General features: G+C 31.4%; 1 protein-coding gene across 1 annotated transcript; it reads right to left on the reverse strand.

Annotated features, from left to right (window-relative positions):
• Nucleotides 1–6,276: 6,276 nt before the first annotated feature.
• LOC107001953 (glutathione S-transferase DHAR2-like) lies at nucleotides 6,277–10,913 on the reverse strand. Its single transcript, XM_027912605.1, has 4 exons — nucleotides 10,801–10,913; nucleotides 9,659–9,776; nucleotides 9,416–9,556; nucleotides 6,277–6,605 (listed from the first exon to the last, which is right to left on the reverse strand). The coding sequence occupies exons 2-4, from the start codon at nucleotides 9,740–9,742 to the stop codon at nucleotides 6,588–6,590; spliced, it is 243 nt and encodes an 80-aa protein (XP_027768406.1). The 5' UTR covers nucleotides 9,743–9,776; nucleotides 10,801–10,913; the 3' UTR covers nucleotides 6,277–6,587.
• Nucleotides 10,914–15,495: the final 4,582 nt, after the last annotated feature.

Consider the following 15,495-nt stretch of genomic DNA (forward strand, 5'->3'; position numbering starts at 1 on the left):
ATCAAACTCAATGATAGGAGTGTTACAAATAAATTTAGTAAATACTCATCTCTTATCTAGTTAGAAACTAAAAATAATTTCTTCAAACATATGTAACAGGTACAATGCATTCTTTGAATTTATTATCTTATCTCTACCAAAAGAAAATCTTATGTAGTACTAAGTTAGTGTGCAGAGTGTATTCTGAATATGAGACACAATACTTTAAATATATCATAATAGTTCGAATAATCCCAAATAAAAAAATTCATGGCTCATTTATACATATTGTAACACTCCGTATTCAAAATAGATAAAAAAAAATCAGCTTTTCAGAAATCAACAGGTGCAGTCGACGATCACTATCGATTGACCGTAGTCTGAGCTATAGTACGTATTGCACATCCACCGTTAATGACTGAAACTTTCCCATGACGCAGCCTAGAGAATATGACTAAGTGTCGATCCACGGACAGACCTACGGTCCGTAAGTCCTGTCTATTGTCTGTGTCCGTCGATCAATATCCAATTTACCCAGCCTTTGTCAAGAACAACAATTGACCAGTATGGTCCATAGATGGACCTAAAAACTGTAGGTATTACCGCATGTAAAAATTAATAGACATTTAGGGGAAAATTATGTTGGGTCAACTTCAAATGATCATAAATCTTAGCACAAAATGAATTAGGTTTGTCATGACCTAATAAATGATACATAATGGAATTAGCTTTTCATAGCCAACGATTTTCCTAAGATCAGAACTCCGAGTAAAAAGTTATGCACGTTTTAGTAAAGGTCTGTCGAACGGACCTAAACAACGGACCCTCGATTGAACGACGGCCCATCTGTCGAGGTCGTCGTTAGGTCTAATTAAATCGGTGGTCTTTTGGTCTTTTCTTGCTTCGTTTAAACCCTAAGAAATGTCGTTTTTACCCTAAATCATCAAAATTTAGTCAGTTTAGGCATAGAAACACAACTACAACTTAAGTAAATCAAGTCATTAAATCAAAACATAGAAAATTAGAAGCAAAAAAGGAGAAAAAGGTCAAGAACCGTAGTTCTAGAAGATAGCAAGGTTCTAGCAGTTCCAGGCCCAAATCTAAATATTTGTCCGTGAATTTCACCTCCAGGTATGTGAAATTTCACCAGTGGGTTCCATTCACCCATTAGATCCTCTGTTTTCAGTCAGTTCCTTATTCTCTTATCATGATTAAACCTAGGGTTTTTAGAATTACTGCAGATCATCATAAATTAGTTAAATATATGTTCCAAATCACATTGTAAAGTTATTATTCAGTTTGTCACATGGATTTCAGAACACTAGCTATGTATTTCTTTAGTTCTTGAATTACACATGTTAGGTCAGATAATTCAGTTACTTCATATATACATGCCTTAGTTATTAATGCATTATTATTAGATTAATTGTTGCATTCTCAGTTTGTATATTTAGTTTTAATCTATTTAATATTTGCAGAAATTCAGTCATAACATATTAATAATTTAATTCATTGGGAGTAGCATAGTATCTAGTTGGACTAGGGTTCAGCACACCCAATTGACCCAAAACTACTAGTTAGGTAGGTCTTAAGTCCCCTCTACGGGCATCAGTTTAGTGATCACGCTAGCATGCCTTTATACCTCTGGCAGGGTATATTCGATCCTCTCGATGGGCGTGTACATCGGACTCCACATTTAGCTCATGTGGTTTTATTACCGATTATTAGTAGCTCCCACAGTTTAGTCTAATTCTCTTACACTGACCATATTTATAGATCAGTTAGTAATCAGTCTCAACATGTTATAAATTTTGTCGTTGCATCCTTTTATCTCATAATTCAGTATATATCATGTTTCGATTATCATACTTGCTTTTGTGCTTGGTCAGCTATGCTTTATTTCAGCTTAACTCTATCGTTCGAGCTCAATATCTTCAATATACGTGTGCGCTAGATCTTCTTGTGATGTAGGTTGAGGTTCTTAGCACCTAGATTGCTCCTAGATAAATTTTCGATATCCAGTTCAGCAAATTCAGCAGTGAGTCCTCATTCTCCGATTACAATATTCATGAGTTTCTATCCAGTGTTTAGTCCTTTAGTTTTAGTTTTTGCTACAATTAGATGGGGCTTGTCTAATCATTTCTAGTCAGTTTAGAGGCTATTTTCAGATATAGTTAGTTTCATATTAGTATTGAGTTAATAACTTCCTTGTATTAAAATCTTTAGTATTTCAAATATCTCAGTTATAGAATATGAGTATTCCACATCTTTTCATTTTAAATTATAATTTAGCTTCCGCATTAGTTATTTTCTATAATATGCTCATTATCATAGCAGGGTTAGCTTGATATCTCTTGTGGTCCGAGGTCCCCTGTCCGCGTCGTGGGGGTAGCTTGGCGAGTGACAAACTTGGTATCAGAGCGCTAGGTTTAAGTGTCCTAGGATGTCTGAAAAGCCACACTATGTAACTACAAAGTGTTTTAGCAAAACTTCACTTTCTTGTTAGTCTTATATTGCGAAAGGTATGATCTAATTCCATTTTAACTCGAAATTCTACGTTTCATATTATGCCTCCTCATAGAGCTAACGCTGGGAATGCAAACGCAGTTCCTCCAGTTCCAGATAAGGAAGTCTCCAGTGCTGAATTAAGGAATGACATTCAGATGTTGTATCAGACTGTGTCCAACAATAACAATCGGGTTCAAGATCCTGTTAGTGCAAATGGTGGATAAGCAGCATCAAGGGTTCGTGACTTCATTAGGATGAATCCGCCTGAACTTTTAGGATCACAGACTAGTGAGGATCCTTAAAATTTCTTAGATGAGATAACAAAGATCTTTGATGTGATGCGGTCACTGGGAATGATCAGGTTGAGTTGGCATCATACTAGTTAAAAGATTTGGCTTATATCTGGTATAGTCAATGGAAGAAAAATAGGGATACAAATGCAACTCCTGTTACTTGGGTGTGCTTTAGTAAGACCTTTTTGGACAGGTTTTTACTAATAGAGTTGAGAGAAGCAAATGCTCAGAAATCCATGATTAACGCAGGGAAACATGATGGTCCAAGAGCATGAGCTCAAGTTTAACCAACTCTCCAGGTATGCTCCTCACATGGTTGCTGACTCCAGGGCTCAGTTGAATAATTTTTGTATGGTGTTTTAGATTTGGTGAAAACTGAGTGTAGAAATGCTATGTTATTGGGAGATATGAATATCTCTAGGATTATGACTCATGCTCGGCAGATTGAGGTTTATAAGCTTAGGCAACAGGCTAAGGAGAATAAAAAGTCTAGGATTGGGAAGTAAGACTATTATACGTAGAAATCGAGTCGTGGAAATATCTCGCAGAGTCACCAAAAGTTTTTAGCTCCAGCCCCTTCGTCATCTAGTGTTCCATCCTCCAAGAAAAGGTACGACTAGAAGGTTAGAGCACAATACTCTAAGTCTCAGGAAAGTGTCTCAGGAACAAAGACTTACCCCACCTTTCCTAAGTGTGGTAAGAACTATTCGGGCGAGTGTCTCGCATGAAAAGAAGAATACTTTGGGTGCGGTCAGTTTTGTCACAGGTTGAGGGATGTCCTTCTAGATAGGGTCAAGGAGGTGGTAATGGTAGAGCTCAGTCTACAACTTCATCAGCACCAGCAAGTCACCCTTCTCAGCAGGGTAACTCATCTGGTACAGTTGGCGGTCAGCGCTAGAACAGGTTTTATGCTCTTCAGGCTTGCAAGGAACATGAAGTTTCTCCTGATCTAGTTACTTGTACGTTACGAGTCTTTGACCTTGATGTTTATGCATTTTCAGATCTAGGGGCTACTCTTTCCTTTGTTACTCCTTATATAGCAGTCTAATTCAGTGTTAACCCAAAAACTCTGTTAGAACCTTTCTCGGTGTCTACTCTAGTTGGTTACCCAGTTATAGCTAGACGAGTATACAGAAATTGCCTTGTAAATGTGTCTCAGAAAGTCACCTCAGCAGATCTAGTAGAGTTAGAAATTGTAGACTTCGATGTCATTCTAGGCATAGATTGATTACATTCTTGTTATGCCTCATTCGATGAGAACTAGGATTGTTCGTTATAAGTATCCAGACGAACCAATCTTATAGTGGAAGGGTAGTAGCGTAGCGCCTATAGGTTGATTAATTTATTACCTTAAGGATAGAAAGATGATATCCAAGGGTTGTCTCTATCATCTTTTTTTGGTTAAGGATTCTAGCTCTGAAACCCCAACTGTTGAGTCAGTTCCAATAGTCAGTGAGTTTCAAGAAATGTTTCCACAAGATCTTTCCGGAGTCCCTCCCGAAAGGGAAACCGACTTTGGAATTGATCTCTTTCCAAGTACCCAGCGCATTTCTATTCCTCCTTACAGAATGGATCCACCAAAGCTTAAGGAATTGAAAGAGCAGTTGAAATACCTTCTTGATAAATGTTTCATTAGACCTAGTATTTCACCATGGGGTGCACTAGTGTTGTTCGTAAAAAAGAAAGATGGTTTTCTCAGAATGTGCATTGACTATAGAAAGATGAACAAGGTCACAATCAAGAATAAGTATCCATCCCCAGGATTAATTACTTGTTTGACCAACATCAGGGTGTTAGCCATTACTCAAAGATAGGCCTCAAATTGGGTTATCATCAGCTTAAAGTCAGAGATAGTGATATTCCAAAGACAGCCTTGTGAACTCGGTGTGGTCATTATGAATTTGTAGTTATGTCGTTTGGACTAACCAATGCTCATGCAACTTTCATTGATTTGATTAACAGAGTGTTCAACCAATATTTGGACTTATTTTTTATCGTCTTTATCGATGATATCCTCATTTACTTAAGGAATGAGGAAGAACATGCAAGTCATTTGAGAATTTTTCTACAGACTCTCAAAGATCGTCAGTTATTCGCTAAGTTTAGAAAATGTGAGTTCTGGTTGCAATCCATTACTTTCCTTGGCCACATTGTATATAGAAAAGGGATCCGAGTAGATTCACAGAAGATACAAGCAGTGAAACAATGTCCCACAACTACCTTTGCTACAGATATCAAAAGTTTCTTAGGTTTAAGGGGTTGTTATAGAAGGTTTGTAGAAGGATTCTCATCCATAGACTCACCATTGAATAGGTTAACTTAGAAGATGGCCAAGTTTCAATGGTTAGATGATTGTGAGAAAAGCTTTGTAGAATTGAAAACTAGATTGACTAAAGCTTATGTCTTGACCTACCAGCGGGTTCATATGATTGCTAGGGAGAAATAGCCCGGGCAAGCACGGACCCAACAATAACATTCATTTGTGTATGTATTATCAGGATAGTAGAATGTTTGAGCTAACAATTTGTAATTTGTGGATTCCTATTTGTTAGGTAAATTTTAAATGGCGACTATAGCATGTTTTTGAACGTCCTTATAATGCACACATCGTTCGTAATTTAATATTTTCCTTGTAATATTTTCCTTGTGAAATTGAAATTTATTGCATTCTAACGCTATACCATGAGGTTTCTTTACCGTTGAAGAGAATGAAATCAATGGTCATAATACACCATCAGTGGTGCCATCAGGATTCTAAGCAAGCAATTATATTTTTCTTTTTCTCCTCATACTTTTCTGCTGGAGAATCAAACAAAATTTCAGCACCTACAACACCAGCCAAATCAATAGAATGGTGATCCTTCATACTCATTACTCGACAATCTCATCTTTTGCATTACGGTCAATGTGTCAAATAAATAAAGACAATTTTCATCTCTACAACGACAAGAGCTGCAACATCCGTCGACTAGAACAAGAAACACGACATATTTCCAACGAAATCCTACATCCCAAAATTCAGAAAACAATCAGTGCGTTGGGAACTAATGTTTGTTGTGCAAGTTTTCTACTTTGAGCAATGCATCGTGTAGCCATTTTTTAATTAAGAAAGCTCATAGTATATATACTATTTGCATCCCCACAAATCTCTGTGTGCAAAGCAATATTTTCATAGTAATAAGAAAAATCTCCACCAGTCTAAATCATGCATAAGGATGAATGGATTGGCAAATTGTAACAAAGACAGGAAAAACATAAAAATGTAGATTTAATATTTGATTCAGTACGTATTGTGTAACCATTTTATTTTAAATGCATACTGCGTTAAGGATCACAAGAAGTAGTCTTTCGTATTTGTTCAATATAAGCACTTGCTTAGGTAATAGGTAGTTCCTTCAAGGAATGTATTAGGAACCATATAATCATCGCAAATATAACAAATCTAATGATTTAGGTTCAAGACATTGCAAAAGATCATCAATCTCACACTACTGAAAAAAAGTCAATGGATCCACGAAAAAAAAATATAGAGATTGCATTTATAGAGAGAGATATGAGGACGAACAAGATGGATAGGTGCTTGAGCGACCACTCAAGAAATGCAAAGATGAGGGATATGGTTAGTGATGACGATATAGCACACATAAAGTTTCTTCTCAATTTTGAATCTCAGGATTGCCACACGAAAGAGGTTGGCCCCTTCAGAAGGTGACATAATTGTACTGCCAGCTCGACAACGCCTTTTTGGTTCATCTTTGTTTCCTAGTTGCCGAACTAAGGAGGCCTTCCTTTTCGGGTGTCATCAACTTAGATAACTCCATCCACCTAGTAGTTTAAGAAGAAAAATATAAAAGGTAGCTGGCAAAAGCTACTTTAGGTATTGAAAATCATCACATTTACTATTAGGTTCGAATGATCAAATGAATTTGAATCATTACAACTGTGACAACTATATATCTATATATATATATATATATATATATATCTATCTATATATATATATATATATATATATATCTATCTATATATATATATATATATATATATATCTATCTATATATATATATATATATATATATATCTATCTATATATATATATATATATATATATATCTATCTATATATATATATATATATATATATATCTATCTATATATATATATATATATATATATATCTATCTATATATATATATATATATATATATATCTATCTATATATATATATATATATATATATATCTATCTATATATATATATATATATATATATATCTATCTATATATATATATATATATATATATATCTATCTATATATATATATATATATATATATATCTATCTATATATATATATATATATATATATATCTATCTATATATATATATATATATATATATATCTATCTATATATATATATATATATATATATATCTATCTATATATATATATATATATATATATATCTATCTATATATATATATATATATATATATATCTATCTATATATATATATATATATATATATATCTATCTATATATATATATATATATATATATATCTATCTATATATATATATATATATATATATATCTATCTATATATATATATATATATATATATATCTATCTATATATATATATATATATATATATATCTATCTATATATATATATATATATATATATATCTATCTATATATATATATATATATATATATATCTATCTATATATATATATATATATATATATATCTATCTATATATATATATATATATATATATATCTATCTATATATATATATATATATATATATATCTATCTATATATATATATATATATATATATATCTATCTATATATATATATATATATATATATATCTATCTATATATATATATATATATATATATATCTATCTATATATATATATATATATATATATATCTATCTATATATATATATATATATATATATATCTATCTATATATATATATATATATATATATATCTATCTATATATATATATATATATATATATATCTATCTATATATATATATATATATATATATATCTATCTATATATATATATATATATATATATATCTATCTATATATATATATATATATATATATATCTATCTATATATATATATATATATATATATATCTATCTATATATATATATATATATATATATATCTATCTATATATATATATATATATATATATATCTATCTATATATATATATATATATATATATATCTATCTATATATATATATATATATATATATATCTATCTATATATATATATATATATATATATATCTATCTATATATATATATATATATATATATATCTATCTATATATATATATATATATATATATATCTATCTATATATATATATATATATATATATATCTATCTATATATATATATATATATATATATATCTATCTATATATATATATATATATATATATATCTATCTATATATATATATATATATATATATATCTATCTATATATATATATATATATATATATATCTATCTATATATATATATATATATATATATATCTATCTATATATATATATATATATATATATATCTATCTATATATATATATATATATATATATATCTATCTATATATATATATATATATATATATATCTATCTATATATATATATATATATATATATATCTATCTATATATATATATATATATATATATATCTATCTATATATATATATATATATATATATATCTATCTATATATATATATATATATATATATATCTATCTATATATATATATATATATATATATATCTATCTATATATATATATATATATATATATATCTATCTATATATATATATATATATATATATATCTATCTATATATATATATATATATATATATATCTATCTATATATATATATATATATATATATATCTATCTATATATATATATATATATATATATATCTATCTATATATATATATATATATATATATATCTATCTATATATATATATATATATATATATATCTATCTATATATATATATATATATATATATATCTATCTATATATATATATATATATATATATATCTATCTATATATATATATATATATATATATATCTATCTATATATATATATATATATATATATATCTATCTATATATATATATATATATATATATATCTATCTATATATATATATATATATATATATATCTATCTATATATATATATATATATATATATATCTATCTATATATATATATATATATATATATATCTATCTATATATATATATATATATATATATATCTATCTATATATATATATATATATATATATATCTATCTATATATATATATATATATATATATATCTATCTATATATATATATATATATATATATATCTATCTATATATATATATATATATATATATATATAATGTGGTTATTCTTTTAAATACAAAAACATTTCAACACACCGATAAGACATAAACAAATTACTCCAGCGCAAAGATGTTCTCAAAACACATAGAAAAGCAGATACCAACCATGCACGCACAGAAGGACACGGAGAGAAACAGATTGCATACCTTTATGTAATTACACACGTGACTCAAGCTTTCAGTCATACTCCACTTCTTGAAGTGTCCAAGAGCCACCTCGAGATGGTACAGTTTTGGAGCCAAGCTCATATAAACTGAACAAACATTCTGCCCATTGACATTTGGTCCCTGATGAAATTCACAGCCAATAAAAGGTAAGATCATCGTAAAAATTAGAGACGAATACATTTAAGTTAAACATATCAGATAATTCAATGTAAAACAGCATACATGAGCCTTGAGATGCTCTTCCAAAGCCTTCAATTCATCAAAAAGTGTCTGCTCAGTACAATCACTAGAATCCTTGCTCTCCATAAACGATACGAAGTTAGGAAATATTTTCGAGCCCCTGCTATCCCAAAACAAGTTACAAATGATATTCCACCCGTTAATATCAATGAAATAAAAAATCAAACTCCAGCAGATGCTAGCTTATTACCATGATGAATCATACCAAACAATATAGAGACAATCATGTAAAGGAAACACTGGATAGATAAACTAAATAATTACTATGTTCTATATTGAATGTCCAATTTGACTTGGCATTTTAAGAGATGAGAATCTAAAGGTGAAGCATATGAAGCACAATGGTAGCCTTTTTTGATTCTCCAAACAAGTAAGAAAAATGTGGTATTCAGTAAAGTAACGGATGATTAAAATACACGAGGTGTTGTTTGGTTTAAATGTTCAAAACAGAGCTTCCGCAGAACTACCTTTAGATTGTTATAAAAATTGTTTTCAACCAAATGCAAAGAAAGACAGATTTTTCTCGAAATTTAAAATCAAAACTCACCTATGACATTTGAGATAAATGATGAAATCAAAATATGTAAATTCAATTTGAAACACAGGAAGTAAAGTGTTTTTGCTTGATCTAAAGAAAATCAAGCCACAAAAGCAAAGAGAACTATCACAAAACTTCATTTAAATGTAGCTTGCAGAAATCCAAGACGAATTCACTAATCACTTCCCTCCAAGGAATAAAGAACAAAAGGTGGTGAAATATAACAAAGAAACCTTTCCACATAATTTTAAAGGAAAAACGTCATGTTAAAGTAATTGGATATAGCAACTCCATAAAACACTTCCACTTTTGAATTTTATAAAGAGTTCAAGACAAAAAAAACCATTTAAAAAAACAGAACAGAAAAAATACAAGAATAATGAAAAAATTGAAGGCACAATGATTGAAATTGTTGAAAAGTACAAGAAAAGCTGAACATCAATAACAAACCCAAATGAAAAAAAAAAGGAAATCTTAACACACCCATATCAAATTTGATCAACCAGAACATTTTTTAGTGCAATTTTAGTTTGAGTAAAACTAAGAGATGCAAAAAATCAAAAGAAAGAATATAGAGAAAGATTGCCTAGAATGAATGCTTGAGAAAGGAGATACATTTTGTGAGCAATGAAGTAAGATCTTGAAATAATCAAGACAGCTAAACGTGAGGTGTACATTGAAGACACAAAAGCAAGACACCTAGCCATATTTGAATACTGAAAAGACAAAAATAACCTTCAGTGTGATGACACAGGCATGTTGAAATAGCCTTCTTCTAATATAGTAGTATGTGATCTATTGTGATGTCACGATCGGAGTCTAGACCCCAGACGAGACCGGCGTCGTTGACCTCTCAGAGGTCGCAAACAAGCCTGCATACATCATTCTTACTTCATCTTGGTTAATTTTAGCAGAATATTTGAAAATTTTTATTCCTAACATGCTTACTGAACATTTTATTACATGTATAATTGCTCACCATCAACCATCTAACATTAAGATCATCAAATGAAAGAAATAGTTCATAGCTTCATTAAATGTGTAATTGCCAAAATGGCACCAATACAAAGTCTCAAATGAAATGGAAAATGACACACTAGTGATTATACTCCACTTGCTAAAGCCTACATCTAAACTAGATAATAACAGTACACAGCCTCGAAAGCGTAAGGGCCTACCGAGTAAGGATGAAAGCTCCATGTCCGGAAAGCTGCAATGTCAACCTGTAAGCTCTAGCGTCCACCTTTGCCTACACCTAAAAATATAGAGTTGTATGGAATTAGTACACACTTGTACTAAGTATGGGTATTTGCAAGCACAAACAAGGGACATGCATGAGAATGGATAGATCTTTCCTAACAACATGATTTATGAAAAGTCAAGTCAGCGGACTTGCCAAATTTGGATCAGGGAAGTCAATGGACCTGCCAAATTTGGATTTGGAAAGTCATGCCATGAGTGTACATGCATCATCAAACTTAACATTTTGCACATAGCACACAACAACGTACACATAGAACATATCATAATTCCTATAACACATAATGTTGTTCATATCGTTCATTCGTATGCCATGAGAATTTGGAATCATGGACTTGACATTAAGAATTCCTAAAAATGAGGGCTCAACATATGGGACCTCAACTAGGGAATCTACTTTAGCAAACACAGAGTCTGCTTCATTCATTCATACGTACTTCATTTCGTTTCATTCATGGGCCAGTGTAAACACTAGTTATACCTAGGGTGTAGTTTAAGACTTTCATCAAGTTCATTGTGCAATGACCAAGAATAACCTAATGTCATTACTTGAATCTAACTCACCTCTTGATTATCCTATTCTAACACCTTTTGTATCATTCATTACATTATGTGCATCATTTGAGGCTGGCCTCATTCATTCATTTGGAACTTGAACTTTAACCGATATAGATCGTGTGAGCATCATGAAATCCATTGTCATGAAAATCCATAGCAAAAAGAGGTGGAATCACCAGCCAAAGTGACCCAAAACATGCTAGCGTACATGGGAATTGAACCCCGCAAGATCCCTATATTGGCAGTATAGGTTCGAAGACTAGTTTATATAAGGAGATCCATACCCGGCATGCCAGACAGTCTCATCTCATAAGAGTTACGTGAACCTACGCCCTTCCCGAAAAAAGGCATCACCACTCATAGCTAGTCTATCGGTGCTCAGTATAAACTTCCCATTACATTCAACTCATACGTCATGGAATTTGGCTTCTTGTGTAATGACATCATAGCTTAATATATGATTTCTCATCTCATCATTAATATTAAGTGTGTTAATCTCAATACTTTAATTAGAGTGTTCATAGAGACTGGACTCTTCATTAACTTACACTCTCGTTAGTGAGTACGTTTTGGTAACATTTACTTAGGCTCTTGAGATTGTTCTCATCTTTTACATTAGCCTCATATCATGATGTCACCACATTCATTTACATTAGCACAATTTCTCTTCATAATTACTCACCCCTTTTTACGTGAATGTTCATTTCATCATATGCCAATGCACTTGGACATTTGTGTGTTACTCTTACTTAACCCTTCTAGGGTTTTATCATTTCATTACATAATAATCATTTCATCGTATGCCAATGTACTTGGCCATTTACTGTGCTAGACTTATGGGTATATATATAAAATCCATGTGGCTTCATTCATAGTTCGTTAGGTGACTCATATCTTCCTAAGATTATGTGGTACAAGACATATGTATCGTGTATTTATGTTAAGATCTCAATTTTGATCTGAGTAGGTGGCATTATTCTTGAACATTTAATTCACGTAGGATTTATGTACGCAATACGAAAATTTGGGAAAGGGAACCCAAGTTCGAATCCCTTGGACAACTCTTACATTTTTCATTGATTTTATTGATAGTCCTCATGACATTGGGACCCTAGATCGAGCCCAAACACCTTCATTTTATTTTTCCCTTAGTTTTTCTCTTCATTTTTCGCTCAATCGGATTGAGAGGATGTGGGATCGAACCCCCACAACCTCATATTCTTTTAATTTCTTTTTCTTTAAACTCTCTCCTTGTGGCCGAGGGGTTGTGGGTTCAAACCCCCACAACCCGTTTTATTTCTTTATTTATTTCTCCTTGACTATCTCGCATTGATAATGAGTTTGTGGGATCAAACCCACACAGCCTCTCTTTATTTTACTTTTATTCTCCTCCTTAAATCTACCTAAGAAGTCGTGGGTTCGATTTCCACACGCCTCCCCCATTATTTTTCTTTTATTCTCCTCCTTAAATCTACCTAAGGGGTTGTTGGTTCGATTCCCACATGCCTCCCCCTTTATTTTTCTTTTATTCTCCTCCTTAAATCTGATTGAGAGGTGGTGGGGTCGAACCCCACTCCTCTCATTTCTTATTTTTTCTTTTAAGTTATATTTGCCAGCCAATACCATGGTTCGAATCCCCTTCACCACATTTCTTTTTACCTCTTTATTTTCATGGTTTTTAACATCGTGAGGTCACGGGTTCAATCCTCCATGACCTCACTTGTATTAATTCATTTTTTTCACTATTTTGAACCATCTTTTCTGACCTAAATTCATCACTAGAAGCTGGAAATTTTCTTTTAATTTTTCAGCATCCTTTCATCAAGTTACACCTTACTTCTTAGGGGAATTTCGTAGTGCATTTAGAACGTTTTAGGTGTGTTTTCATGGATTCGTTTAGACAAGAGATTATCCCTCAAATCAGTCACATTTCAACTAATATGAATATCACATTTACATCAACATGTGTACATGAAATATAAAGAACTATCATGCCATTTCATGTCCTAAACCATGAACAATAGCCACGGCAATACACACATACTCACGTAATTACATTTTCGGAAACATCAACATAAGTCACATAATTCCAATCATACATATAAATACACAATCATCATGAAAATATGTTTCATCCCTAGTTTTCTACCAACAAACATAACCAACCTATGATTTAATGGGAGCTAGTGACAGGGACATGCAACAGGGAACAATCCTAGTTTTTGGAATAGATTCGTCTGAACCTTATGGGGTCTCTCGGGAAATGGACCAAGAGGGAAGAGAACTCATACCTTTTGAAATTAAAATATTTACTTGCTGCGCAAAAAATTCACCCTAGAACACGTCTAAGCCTCCTCAATATCAACTCCACTCGAATGACAACCTCCCTTAGCCTAGTGTGCGATTAATGTTTGTTTTCTTGTGATTTCGTGTGAGTTATTCAAGGGTGAAGAACTTGGTTTATTTTATGCTTTTGTATCTTATTTTAGAAGAGAAAAAATGTGAGAAAGAATAAGAGACGTTGAGTGTGAGAGTGAGAGATAAACGTGACAGAGTGGGAGTTGTAGGAGGCTTAGGAGTCTAGTTTTAGGACTTAGTCAATAAGGTTTTGTTTATTTAATAAAAATCTGATTTTTATTTTATTTTAAATCTGATAATGAATAAAAATTATTAATTAATTACATTAATTTAATAGATTAAATAAAAAAATCACTTTAATTCATTGCTTCAACCTAGGTTCGAACCTAGGTGGAGCAAGACTTCACTTCAAGAGCCCAATTTCGGCCCTCTCTCTCCAAAATACCCCTCAACCGTATTAATTAAATAATTAATTATATATTTAGGGTAATTATGATACTACCCTTAGCCTGAAAATGACTATTTTACCCCTAAACCCTCCAAACCTAAGAATTTCCCTTTTTAAGTCTGGTAAAGACTCCTTCAAGTAAATCTTCATATTGGAGAGCCCTACATGGTTGGACCCAACCTTCAAAGCTCAAATAACTCCCCAAGTTAGTTGTCTTGGCTGTAGAAAGGGTTCCGAGGTCTGGTTCTACGCCCATCAATCCGTGTGAACCCTGGTCTAATCATAGACATTCTTGACACATTAAGCATTTCTTATCTTATCCATTTTTAGGGTTGTTACATGTGATGCATCCAGAGTTGTCCTAGGTTGTGTGTTGATGCAAAGAGGTAAGGTTATTGCTTATCCCTCTAGACAGCTTAAGGTTCATGAGAAGAACTATCCAACCCATGAATTCGAGCTTGCAGCAGTGGTGTTTGCATTCAAGATAAGGAGACACTACTTTTATGGTGTTCAAGTAGATGTGTTCAACGATCATAAGAGCCTTCAATACGTGTTCACCCAGAAATATTTGAAACTTCGTCATATGAGATGGCTTGAGTTCCTTAAGGATTATGATATGAGTGTGCATTATCATCCTCCTGAGGCAAATGTAGTAGC

Source organism: Solanum pennellii, chromosome 10, assembly GCF_001406875.1.
Source record: "Solanum pennellii chromosome 10, SPENNV200".
NCBI lineage: Eukaryota > Viridiplantae > Streptophyta > Magnoliopsida > Solanales > Solanaceae > Solanum > Solanum pennellii.

Bases quoted from the DNA above. Each gene is read 5' to 3' on its own strand.
- LOC107001953 (XM_027912605.1), bottom strand. From the start codon at position 9,742: ATGGAGAGCAAGGATTCTAGTGATTGTACTGAGCAGACACTTTTTGAT. The intron at 9,557-9,658 runs GTATGCTGTTTT...GAATTTCATCAG, and splicing joins AAGAGCATCTCAAGGCTCAT to GGACCAAATGTCAATGGGCA.